We start from the raw sequence: 13,462 nt of genomic DNA, 5'->3' as shown, positions 1-13,462 counted from the left end.
CGCCCCCCCCCCCCCCGCCCTTAACAGCTAGTAGCCGTTATGTCAGCCAGCGGCCATTAGGGGGAAGCAGACACTTCAAGTACACAGTAGCTTGAACTTTTTAAACTGTTTTTTATTAAAAAAAAAAAAAAAAAAAAAAAAAAAAAAGGCCTTAAGGTAGTTAGAGCTAGTCCCAAGCCGGTTTTCTAGAGTTACCATATTTCAACAATCAAAAAAAAAGAGGATGGGAGGAGCCCCGCCCCTGCCCTAGCCCCACCCCTTCCACTTCCTGCCCCCTCAGAACCCCCAACCCTCCCCCCTCCTGGGACCCCTGCCCCTAATTGCCCCCCAGGACTCCACCCCCTACCTAAGCCTCCCTGCTCCTTGTCCCCTGACTAACCCCTCCTGAGACCCTCCCCCATCCTAACTGGCCCCCTAGGACCCTACCCCCTACCTGTACCCTGATTGCCCCAACCCTTATCCACACCCCCAACCCCAGACAGACCCCTGGGACTCCCACGCCCCATCCAACCACTCCCCACCCCCTGACAGCCCCCCCCCAGAACTCCCGATCCATCTAAACCCCTCTGCTCCCTGTCCCCTGACTGCTCCGATCCCTCTCCCCACCCCTGCCCCCTGACAGCCCCCCCCAGAACTCCCAAACACCCCCCCCGCTCCTTGTCCCCTGACTGCCCCCTCCTGAGACCCCCCCACCTGTACTCTGACTGCCCAAAACCTTACACCCCCAACCCCCAGACAGCCCCCCTGAACTCCTGACCCATCCAACCCTCCCCCTGCTCCCTGTCTCTTGACTACCTCCCCCCAGAACCTCCCTGCCACTTCTGACCCCCAGCCCCCTTACTGTGCTGCAGAGCGGCGCTCGGCAGCGGGGGAGGGGAGCAGGGTCAGAGCTCCAGACTGCCGGAGGCCGAGGCGACGGCCGGCGATCTGCGAATGCGGGGGGGGGGGGGGGAGAAATGGAGAGGAAGGGGAAGCGGAGGAGGGGCTCAGGCTGCCGGAGCCCCGTGCGAGTGGCACGATCCGGCCGGCTGCCCTGTAAGCTGCGCACGCTCTGCATGGGGGGGGGGGGGGCGGGAAGAGAAGTCCGGACATTGACAAATTCCCCCCAGACGCTATTTTTAACTGAAAAAAGCCGGACATGTCCAGGGGAATCCGGACGAATGGTAACCCTAGGTTTTCACTGACCAAATAGCAAAAGCACGGGTCTAACAACCACCACCAAGTGTTAACACGGCAAGGACCTTTGTCTAAATGTGTATAAAGAATCTGTAAAATGTGTATAAGACAAAGTTTTTGTACCAAGGTGCAAAGCTCTTCTTTCTTCTGCAGAATAAAGCAACTCTTCCTTATCCCTGTCTGGCTGTTATTGGCTCTCAGCTAGGTGGACCCGATATTTCAGTAACAGTTTCTGGCGACTCCGCCGGGACTCTCCTAGCTCGGACATTGGACTCCGGATGGCTGCGGCGAACTGGGAACGGCGCCAACGGGGTGTTTCGCCCCTTTTCTCTGCTTCACCGCAGCCCCTGGGGTTCGTGCTCCGATAAGGTGAGTCCTAATAAAATAAGGAAACACTATCTGGTTCTGGTCTGGTTAACCGGTTAATGAATTTCTGTCTTATACATTTGGGCATTAGGTGTGTGGACGGAACTGAGCCTCTCATTCGTAATTCCCCAGAGTGGAAGCCATCGCGTGCGATGAAGCTCTGAGGTTGAATTGGGATCCTTCTGTCCCGTCCCCTGTAGTGGTCAGTATTAGGATCCTATTACAGGAATTTCTACTATTAGGCCATAATTCCCTCTGTTCTCTGTGTAATTCTCTGTTAGAGTGTCAGCAGGCAGATGGGTGGGTCTCTGGTAAAACCCTCTGAGGATAGCCCTTTGGATTATATGTTAAGTAAATGGCCTTTACCTGGTGTTCAAAAAAAGAAATAGTTACACTTTGTTTAGAAATTGATGTGGCTAGTGTTGTAGAAATTGAATTGTGAAGAGGATGTGCATTTTCCCCAAAACATGTGCAGTGTATATTGTAGTAGAGGTAAAAGAAATGCAAACCTACCAATATAGGTTGTGTTGTCTTGTTCAGATCACTGGGTGTTTAAAAGCAGAAGTTAAAAGTAAAAGGCAATCAAAAGACTGGGAAAGTTAATTGTGACCCTTTTTAAGTAAGAATCTTTAAGCTGTAAATAGCTTTGAATCGGAAAGCAAGCCAGAAAATTGCATTAATACAGATGCTTTCTAACTAATAAGGTAGAAGCCACTGAAACCTGGGCTGCCTATAAAACAAATAAAGGAAATATGGGGTAATTCCTCTGTTTTGCCTGAAATCAACAAGAGTATTTGTATATAAAGGAAATATTTTAAGCAATGACTGACTGCCCAGAAGGGCTAGACCTCTGTTCTTTTGTCTTTCAGATCAGAGAAAACGGATGCCAGCTGAATAGCATTCAACGTACCATGCATTCACTGGTACAATAGGAATTATTTTTATGTTCTATGGCCAAAATTGTTACTAAAATTTGCATACCAACAGTCTTTGGAAGCAAGGACATGGAAGGTTAACCCATTCCCCATATTGCACATAGGATCCTTCTGGCTACCTCAGATTTCTAGCCAGAGAGCTGGGGAGGGAGGAAAGCTATTGGACACCAGAGGTTGTACCAAGTGAACTCCTCAAAAGTGGGTGTGCTTGTCCTGGTTTGTTGTTCCAAAGGTCTGTAATAAAGTTATTTTACTGAAAGGGTGTATATGGCATACATTAAATAATAAAAGTAATGTACTGTAAAATAGCAATGTGTATGTGTTCATTATTAAAAATAATGTATAAATAAAAAGTAAAAGTTTCCTTTGTAAGTTAAAAAAAACGCAGAACAAGTTAACTAAAAAAAATAGCTAGCAAGCTCAGTCCAAAGATAAGACACTGGCCCAATCCAAGGACACTGCCCACAGCTAAAACTTGGCTGAAAGCCAAGAAAAGGGGGGGCCTGAATGTGCCCAAGCAACTATAAAATCTGCAAAACACTGCCAGGCATTAATGAAATGTGTTAGGTTTCTTTTCTCACAGATAAAAGAAGTGCTACCCAAAGACCCTAGCAGCCCTGCCATTCATTGAAACAAGGAGACTGAGTCTATGTAAAGTCCATCAACGAAAGACTGCTTTGGCTCCACACTGGAAAGGGCCTTTCCAAGTCCTGTTCACCACCACCACATCCACCGTGAAGTGCCAAGGACTGCCCACCTGGACCCATGCTTCTCACTGTAAAAAGACCCCTCCACCTCGGGAGGACTCTCCGACTGATAAGCCTATTTCTCCTTCTAACTCTGCTGTGCCTTCTGGACAGCAGGAAAAAAACAAACAAACAAAAAAACAAGGTGAAGTGCTAGTAACCTCTCCTTTGTCCACTGACAGACCTACTGTGCCTTTGAATTTTTCTAGAAGAAGCAAAACCATTACAGGGTGATGTGCTAGTAACCTCTCCCCTGTATGATGCTGAACCACGACTGTTTCAGGAAAAGAGAAGAAGGAACACTTGCTCCATTGGAACCACCAAAGTCCAGGGATTCCTGCCTACAAGAGACATTAAGAACTGACCCTAATAAAAAAAAAAAAAAAAAAAAAATTATACACTGGCGCAAAAAAAAAAAAAAAAAGGTATGTAGGATTGGGTAATTCACCAAGACATCTAAAAATTAAACTACTTGGTATGCCCAAACAATTTTTTAGTCAGTGCTCCTGGAATTACACCTGACATTTAAATAAGATTAAAAAGTCAATGGACATTTTGGCCATTAGAACCCCCACAGCTTCAGTGTATTCGTAAACTGAAGCTAAAAAAAGTTGTTACTCTTCATAACTACGTTTGCTGAAAGGGTAAAAAACAAAAAACTACCCTGACAGGACACTTAGCTTGAAAAAGTTATGGTAGCTGTGTGTATGTTAAAGCCACCACATTGCAAGGCATACATTTTAATCATATTATTTACTGGCCTGCAGATAAAATTTTCCAAGTAGCCCTTAGGTTCCAAATACCCTTTAATTGGACTAGTTTAGTACCTGATCGATTTCAAAATTTGCTTTCACTATTACCAAAGGTTCAGAAAATCTCTAAAATACAAGGGCAAATTCATATGCTTCAATATATATCTCAAGTTAAAAAGTATGCCTTTTATACAGCTTATAGAGTATCTATTTTATGTATTAAGTATAATGTATTGTGCTTTATAACTAAAACTGTACAACCCCCCCCCCATCATATTATTGCTATAAAAATGTTATTACTTGTATTGCTATTAGTTAATTTTAAATTATGTTATTATTGTTAAAAATGTAATAATAGTAATACCTTTCATGTCCATGCTCATCATGCATTGTCATTACATCCAATCAAAACCCCTTAAATTAAAGCATCTAAAGTAAAATCTAAATTCCAAAACTTAATGCAAATAAAAATTTAAAAATGTTTATTAAATCGGGGGGGGGGGGGGGTTGTAAAAGCAAAAAACACAAAACAAAACAAAAACACTAACAGAAAGGGAACTGCAATGCATAACAGTTTGTTAGCAAAAGTCAGGCTAACTGTAACCCTAATAATGTAAAATTTATAAAAACAAAAAATATATAAAACTGTAAAAAGTTGTTGCGACCTTATGTAAATAATATAAAATGTAGACTAAGAGTCTACATTAATAAGCAAAACAAAATATCAGAATGACCTATATATAAACAAAATGCTGCTGTTGTTTTCCATGCTGTATCTCTTAATCACACCTTTAGTTTTGAGGACCTCCTTCCAGACCTTGGGTCATAAATGGTTTACGGGGCTCTTTCAAACAATTGCTAAATAATTTTTTTCCCCTCTCTTTTCTTTCTGTGTTATTTAAATAATACAATGTGCCAAATGCCTGTGTAATGCTATAATCAAAAGCTCTGCTGTCCATAAGAAAACCCAGTATCTGTCCCTCCAGGTTAATTGCAAATTGCGTAACGGGCCTGACAATTTTTGGGTTTGTCAGGCCCGAAAGGGGGACTGTAAAAAAGTTACTAGTGACCACCTCCCACCCTTAACAGCTAGTAGCCGTTATGTCAGCCAGCGGCCATTAGGGGGAAGCAGACACTTCAAGTACACAGTAGCCTGAACTTTTCAACTGTCTTCCCTTTCAAGGCCTTAAGGTAGTTAGAGCTGGTCCCAAGCCGGTTTTCACTAACCAGATAGCAAAAGCACGGGTCTGACAACCACCAATCAAGTGTTAACATGGCAAGGGCCTTTGCCTAAATGTGTATAAAGAATCTGTAAAATGTGTATAAGACAAAGTTTTTGTACCAAGGTGCAAAGCTCTTCTTTCTTCTGCAGAATAAAGCAACTCTTCCTTATCCCTGTCTGGCTGTTATTGGCTCTCAGCTAAATAAACCCGATATTTCAGTAACAGTGAAATATCTAAATAAACAGATATTTCAGTCACTTAGGTTTTATCTGCACTAAGAAAAAAAGGTGTGATAAACACATGTGACACTAGGCATCCCTGTATTTACAGCCTACACATTATTGTACTAATCTTGGTACAAAATATGCCTTGTGAGGTATCATTTGAAAACTAGTAACTCACTGATCTTTAATAATTGTATGTGATGTATGTACACGGTGGGTATTAAGTGGTATGGACATATGATGGAATGATGACTAAAATGTGTTCTAGCCAGGCATGTCAGAGGGATTTGGTGACCAGATCTATCTTAAACAAAGGAATGTGTGTTTAACTAAATTTGAACATGACCATGAAGAGAACAGGGGAGGAGATGACAGGAAACAGAGTAATTTGCATCTGAGCACACACAAGCAGCAACTATCAAAGGAAGCAGCATGTGGTGGCTATTTGTAGGGTCCCTAGGTTGGGTCCCCACACCGGCCACTGGGGAAGTGATGTAAGGGAGGTGATATGGCTTGTTTAGAGGACCAAGTGAAGGGCAGATCTTAAAGGGACACCAGAGGACTTCTGAGGACAAAGTCTCCAGGAAGAAAGCCCTGGGGGAAGTGCTGTAGGACAGGGCAGGGACACATGTAAAACTAGTCCGGAAGGAGCTGAGAACTGATCCTGGAGGCAGGGCTGCAGATAACAAAGGCACAGGGACAGGGCCTGTTGGACTTGTTAGCCCGGCAGGAGTTCCTTCTTCATGTGCTTAGACTGTGTGTGGCTTAGCCAGAGGGCTGAGACACGGAAGACCTGACGAGAGCAACAGCCAAGAAGGGGCACTGTCAACAAAGAGTGCAGGTTTGCACCCAGCTGACAGGAGATGCTCATGAGAGGTGAGTGCACCCGGTCACATTTCCCTGAATACAAGTGATAAAAACCCTTTACCTTCAAGCTGTCTGGGTGTGGTGGAGAAAGATTCCTCTGAAGACATTGTAACCGGCAAACTGTTCAATCCCAACATAATACTTAGTGTCTCACTGGATTTCTGAATAGAAGAAAGAGGAGAACAGTTATTTACTATCCTGTGTTAAAGGGTATAGTCATAACAGTTTCAATTTAGCACCAATCAAAACATTGTGTGTGTGCAGAATGTGTCTTTCATGAAACAAAAGCATTTCTGTATTTTTCATATTATGGCTTTGCTAATACACAGTTTAGATGACGTGTCACAGGGTGACACTGGTGGTTCAAGAGGAAAGAAGCCAGTGCACCTACGATTCATCAGCTGATCTTCAACAGGACTTAAGAGGGCACCAGGGCTGTAGTGGGAGGAGATCGGCAGGTGAGAACTGCGGAGACCAGGAGAGTAAGACAGGAAGCAGCTGGAGAAAGTTGCAGGAGACCCAGTAGAGAGAATCAGGTTCTGAGGAGAACTGGAACAGACCTGCAGGTGAGAACTGACCAGAGCTGGGGACCATGGACAAGTGGGAAGCTCGGGCAGTGGCCCTTTGTGAAAATGGGAAAATCCAGTTTGGTCAGGGGAAGCTGAGCATGGAAGGAAGATGGTTGGGGGATGTGCACTGAGCAAGGGTAGGAGGCCCAGGCAGGGGACCTGGGCAGTGGAACACTGTGGGGAGCCCTCAGGGTGAAGATGTTGTAAGAAGAGAGCCAAAGACATAAGCCCTTGTATCAGAAGCCTGGTATGAGGCTTGTACAGAATCTGACAAAGAAGTGCCAGTCACAGAGCACTCATGCAAACACATCCCGATATTAAGTGGTACCAAAACACTGATATGGATAGAACAAAAACATTCCCCAAGGAGAACAGGAACACACTGACCCCTCCTAAAAGATAAGGTCAGGATGACAGCATGCAATACAAATGTTTTGATCGAACCAACATGTAAAAGGTGACATCAGGGGGCAGTATTAACTTGTTTGTATCAGGGTATAAAGATGTGCCTCAGAGGAAGTGTCTTTGGCCAGCCTAGGAGGCAGTGGAAAGTCCCGTCACTGACTGAGCTGCGTCCATTGTCAAGGGCAGACATGTCTTAGTATCCTCGTAAAGTCTGCCAGGTGCTATTGTTGTGCTTCATCAACAATAAACCTGGCCTGGTGCCTTCGTCCCTTAATGGATCTTGTGGTCATTGGGTGGTTTGCTCAAGGTCTGCCGTGCCAGCTGTCTGCACAGGGCTGGGGAAACAGACAGATCAAAAATGCTTAATTCAGACCCAACTTTAGAAGACTAGTAGTGATCCTTTGTCAGCCAGTTCTACTGATGAGGAAGTAAAATCCTCACACTAGTTCAAGCACCGAGAGAGATATCCAAATATATGAAAATCTGTAAACTAGAGTTAGTTGAATACTGCAGGACAGTTTGGAAAAATTCCTTCAAATTCTGAAATGCTGCTTGATTCAAACATGTTCAAGCCATTTTGATATTTGCGAACATAAATGTGAACAGATTTTGGTTGCCTAAGTGTTTGGCGAATGGCTGTTCATACAAACAGATAAATTCACATGTAAACCAAGGTATTTGTGGATGAACAAGAGTATTCCTCATTTGCTGTATATTCTTCTTCTTTCAGAAAAGTCAGTCAACCTGTCAAGGAGCAGAAACACTATCATATGAAGGGTAACAAATCCCACACCAGCAGTAACAAATAGTTAATAGCAAACAGTCAAACAGAACAATTGGCAAAGAACCCAAAGTTAAAAATTGTTCATCCAAGTTGTGGCATTTTGTACCCCAAAGTAACACCCTGGCACTCCCATGTTCACCAGTGTTATATAATTGCAACAAATCTTGTACAAATGATGTCATGTAAGGTGTCAATGGAAAAGTTATGGTTCGCCGAATGGGATTATCCTACTTGTATGCATGTTTCAGTTTTGTATCTGAAGTAGGAATATTGACTATGTACTAATATTTCAAATGGGTTTGCTCCTGGTTAACACCCACAAGGTAGTTTACATCTATGGAGTATAGAACATTGTTTGGCCAGCTTAGCCAAAGTCAGGCTAACAGTAGTTGCTAGGCCATTCCTGCCTCCCTGTAAGACCTGAGAGCACTCTTGCTTAAGCTGCAGGGGATAAGATAGGAGGTGGGGGCCGCATTCTTGTACCAGATGTACTAGGAACAATTTGTTTGAACAGATGGAGACTCGAAGTCCCCACTCCCTGTTTCTGTTCTTTATCTGTACCTAACTCCCCCTTTTCTCTCAGCCTCTGGTGCATGACGAAGAAGCTGATAAGAAGCTGCTGAGGCATCATGAACTGTTTGTACTGTCAAAAAGATAGATATGTATGAATATTAGAAGCTTTTAACTAGTAAAGGGGGGTTTGGGGGTTTTAAGTTGCTTAACTATGACGCGATGGAACGGTCTATATAATCTCACTAGTTGTTGTAATCGTGGCTGGTTCTCTCTGGAGACGGGCCGCTCTCTATTGTTGTGTGCACTCTTCAATAAAGAGCTTGTATTGGATCTTGCTGGTGTTGCCTGTCTCTCACTCTGCGGTCAGACAACGAACCTTGCCGTCTGGGTTAAAAAGTCCCCGACAAATTTGGCGACTCCGCCGGGACTCGTCTGACTCTCCGGTGCAGGATCGGACTCCGAAGCAACGCAGCGCGCATCCTCCGGCTTCGAGGAGCCTTGCCCGGTAACCTGATCCCTGCGTCGGCGATAAGGCGAGTCCTGTGAACCAGCTGAAGCCTGTAGAAACCCAGCAACGTCCGCCTACCCGTTGAGTAGGGTCCAGGTCTTCGGGGTTAAAGTCCCTGGATAAGGTAAGCGATCGCCGAAGAGGGGTTAGAGTCCCCACAGAAGAGGGGTTAGAGTCCCTACAGGCTAAATGGGACAATTTGGCAGTAAGTGCCTGGGGGACACCCCGTTGTCTCTGGTACTTAGAGACTGGAAGGAAATCTCCGGCACAACCGGTTTAACTAAATCCCAGATGAGAAATTTATGCCAAATCCAATGGCCCTCTTTTACTGCTCACTTGTCCCCAACTAAAGATTGTGGAAAAGGTTCCGCAGCTTGGCCAGACAGAATTAATTCCTTGAGGGATATTCTGGTCGATCTTAGGCCGGGACAAATGGATTATTTATTTGTATGGTATAATTATAAGCCTAAGGAAGGACGTACAGCTTTTGAGGCCGTGTGTGTGGATGGTTTCATCAAATATCCCCCTCCTTATGTTCCTGGAGCCCAGTTAGAAGAAGATGGGTATATCCCAATGAGACCGCCGCCGAGGCGGAGCCCAAGGGGTGCAGCAGAGAGTGAAAAAACAGAGGAGAAGAAGGACGCAAGAGAGGCAGATGGGTCAAAACCTGATGTTCAAGAACCAGATCCCTCTGATCCCCTAGAAGGATCTTCCGGGACTTTCCTGCAGCCTTCTGGGTCCCCTGCACTTATTAAGTTAGTCCAAGCTCCTTTGTGGGCTTATCCCGTTCCATTAAGCAATGGAGCACATACAATGGGGTTTACTCATACACCTTTCACCTCCACTGACCTATTAAATTGGCAGCGATTTATGCCGCGCCAGCGATTTATGCCGCGCCTAAGAGACAATCCAGAAGCGGTAGAGAGAACATTTCGGACCATTTTTTCTATCCACTTACCGACCTGGGCAGATGTAAATCAGTTATTGGACACCCTCTTAACTGAGGACGAACGTCAAGAGGTTAAAGAAAAGGCTGCTGCATATTATTTGAGTCAACGAGATTGGGGAGCCATGCCCGCTGCCGAGCCTAATTGGAATCCAAATGAGGATAGGGATAAGCCAAAGATAGACCGCTATCGACAAGCTATTTTGCATGGAATAAGAGCTGCGGGAGAGGCTACCCCCAACTGGAGTAAGGTTACTGCATGTGTCCAACTCCCGAACGAACACCCCTCTGATTTTTGTACTCTGTTAACAAATGAAGTTAGAAAACATAGCAACCTGGATTTAGAATCAGATTCCGGAAGGGAAATGGTTAAGCTAGTGTTCATGGCACAATGTGCAGAGGACATTGCAAAACGATTTAGGGAGCACCCGGATGGGATGCAAGGGAAAAGTTTACCCGAAGTGGTTAGCATTGCAACACGGGTCTACAACGGTAGGGAAGAAATAAAGGAAAAGGAAAGAAAGAAGGAAAAACAGCAAGATCTGAAGGATCAGATATCCCTACTGGCAGTGGCCATGTCAAGGGGAAATGAAAGAAGGGGCCGCGGCTGGGGCCGTGGAGCCAGAGGAAGGTTCCCTGGAAGAGGAAGAGGTGGATTCAGGGGAAGGGCACGTGGGGCTGGAATAAACCAGGACTGTAAAGGGTGTTTTTATTGCGGGGCGGAAGGCCACTGGCAAAGAGAGTGCCCTCACCTACGAAGCTCTGATTGTAAACCCCAAACGGTGGGTCAATTCTCTGTGGACCAGGAATGAAAGGAGGCGCCGCTCCCCTGGGGCCCTGAGGTGTATGAAGCCGGCATGGTACAATTTAAATGCGATGCTCGATTTCCAGTGGTCCCCCTCAAGATAGGACAAAAGACTTTCGAATTATTGGTGGACACGGGGGCCACTCATTCGGCTATACCTAAGGGAGCGGCACCAACAAACGGAGTAGAAAAATGTGTGGTAGGAGTCACTGGAAAATCAGAACGACATTTTATGTCTAATAACTGTATGGCTACGCTAGGACCCCTATCTGTTCAGCATTCCTTTTTGTTAATGAACGGCCCGGCGAATCTACTGGGGAGAGATTTGTTATGTAAATTGCATGCTCAGATTTTCTGTACTCCTGAAAGTATTTCCCTTCGGTTCCTGGTGGAAAAGGCTTATTTGCTAACACAGTTAACTGCTAGCAGTTGTGAAATACTTCCCCTCCGAGTCCAAAATGAAGTTAACCCTATAGTGTGGGGAGGAAAGCACGATGTGGGTCTGGTAAAATCTGCCTCACCCTTAAATCTGGTGGTAAAAAGCAATGTGGCACCTCCTGCCCAGAGGCAATATCCCCTGAAAATTGAGGCTATACAAGGACTTGAGTCACTTGTGCAGAACTTTAAGAATCAAGGAATTTTAGTTCCCTGCGTCTCCCCGTGTAACACTCCTATTTTGGCTGTAAAAAAACCCCAGCCTGACTCGGATGGAAAACCTGTGGTACAGACTGGTGCAGGATCTAAGACTTATCAATCAATACGTGATCCCAGAACATCCCGTGGTACCGAACCCGAGTACTATTTTGACCATGGTTTCCCCTGAAGCAGAGTGGTTTACGTGTATGGATTTAGTAAATGCTTTTTTCTCTGGACCAGTGGCTCCAGAAAAACAGAACCTTTTTGCATTTACATGGGGGGTTCCTGGCACAGCAGGAAAAGTGGATAAAAGGTCTGGACCTCCGGGGCAACTTACTTGGACAAGAATGCCTCAAGGTTATGTGGAGGCACCAAGCGTGTTTGCAAGGGTGTTAGCTGAGGATTTGAAGGATGTTCAGTTACCAGCTGCCTCTACCTTGATAACATATGTTGATGACATCCTAGTGGCTTCCCAAACTCGGGAGGATAATGAAATTGATTCTGTCTACCTGCTTAATCAGTTAGCACTAAAAGGACATAAAGTCAGCCCTACTAAATTACAATGGGCTAAAAGGGAAGTAAAGTACCTTGGGTACACTCTGGGTCCCGGGATACGCAGTCTGGACTCCAAACGAATAGAGACTATAGTTAATATCTCATTCCCCACCACTAAGCGAGGGATGCGGGGGTTTTATCGGTATGATTGGGTTTTGTCGCCCTTGGATTATTTCAGCTGGAGAATGGTTAAAACCTTTGCACGAACTAACAAAGGAAGAGGCTGAAGAGCCCCTACGCCCTAACTCCGAGCAACTAAGAGCCTTTAAGGCACTCAAGGAGTCTCTCATCCAAGCTCCGGCGTTAGGACTGCCAAATTACAGCGAGCCTTTTGATTTGTATGTGCATGAGGTGAAGGGAGTAGCGTCTGGGGTATTAACACAAGCATTTGGAAATGCTCCTAGACCTGTAGCATACCTTTCGGGACAATTAGATCCAGTGGCAAAGGGACACCCAGGCTGCCTCCGAAATGTGGCGGCAGCAGCGTCGTTAGTTGAAAAGGCACAAGAAATTGTTCTAGGACACCCTTTAACAGTATATACTCCACATGCTGTAGCAAGTTTGCTAAATTCTCAACAGCATAAACATTTGACTAATCAAAGATTATCTAAGTATGAGGTGACTCTACTAATGACACACGGAGTTGTGTTAAAAAGATGTGCAAATTTGAATCCAGCTTCTTTGCTGCCTCATGAAAATGGTCAGATCATATTACATGATTGTTTGCAAGTTTTGGATCAGGTATCAACGCCCCGACCTGATCTTACAGATGTTCCTCTGCCCAATCCTGAATTAGAATTGTTTGTGGACGGGTCAGCTTTGGTTCAGAATGGAGTTCGGCACTCCGGGTACGCGGTCACAGATGGACATGCAGTAATAATAGGGAAACCTTTATCACCTGGGACAAGCGCTCAGTCAGCCGAGCTGCAGGCTTTAACAGCCGCCTGTTTATATGCTAAAGGAAAGAGGGTGAACATTTACACTGATTCCAAATATGCTTTCGGGGTGTGCCATGCTACAGGAGCCATTTGGAAAGAAAGAGGATTTATTACTTCCTCGGGGTCACAAATTGCTCATGGAAAAGAAATAGCAAAACTACTGCAAGCCATCCAAGCTCCTAAGGACATTGCAGTTGTTCACTGCAAAGCTCATACTAAGAACACTGATCCGGTATCAATAGGCAATCGCTTTGCAGATGAGGCTGCCAAGTCCGCCGCCTTACAAAGTACTCAGCTAGATCTGAGTCCCCCTCTTTTAGATTGGCAATGGCAAGCTCCTGATAGTGAAAAACTAATCTGGGAGAAATGGGGAGCTAAGCCCAACTCAACAGGAATATGGGAATGTGATAATTGTTTTGTTTTACCTAAAAGCCACCAAAGCAAAGTAATGGAACAAATACACAAAAATACGCACCTAGGTGCAAACAAGATGTCCCAAATTATCCTAAGGCAG

The 13,462-nt window shown here is 45.0% G+C and overlaps 2 protein-coding genes across 8 annotated transcripts in view; one reads left to right on the top strand and one right to left on the bottom strand.

Moving 5' to 3' along the window:
• LOC135981889 (GTPase IMAP family member 4-like) overlaps positions 1 to 13,462 on the top strand; it is a 71,571-nt gene that overhangs the window by 24,805 nt on the left and 33,304 nt on the right. The gene's annotated exons all lie outside the window — the stretch shown is intronic.
• Positions 1 to 13,462, bottom strand: part of LOC135981878 (GTPase IMAP family member 8-like) — a 56,560-nt gene that overhangs the window by 27,111 nt on the left and 15,987 nt on the right. For 2 of the 6 annotated variants that reach the window (XR_010599061.1, XR_010599059.1), the window contains exons 2-3: positions 6,351 to 6,450; positions 1,300 to 1,552 (exon numbers count right to left, since the gene is read on the bottom strand). Coding sequence is in view for 2 of the 6 variants with exons in the window: in XM_065586616.1 (XP_065442688.1) it covers positions 6,351 to 6,426 (76 nt within the window). In the remaining 4 variants the exon portion in view is untranslated. Of the gene's footprint in view, positions 1 to 1,299; positions 6,451 to 13,462 lie in introns of all 6 variants that reach the window. The other 4 variants (XR_010599060.1, XR_010599058.1, XM_065586616.1 and 1 more) reach the window with 2 other exon arrangements.

This window comes from Chrysemys picta, chromosome 2, assembly GCF_011386835.1.
Source record: "Chrysemys picta bellii isolate R12L10 chromosome 2, ASM1138683v2, whole genome shotgun sequence".
Lineage (NCBI taxonomy): Eukaryota > Metazoa > Chordata > Testudines > Emydidae > Chrysemys > Chrysemys picta.
This window is presented reverse-complemented; position numbering and strand designations above follow the sequence as displayed.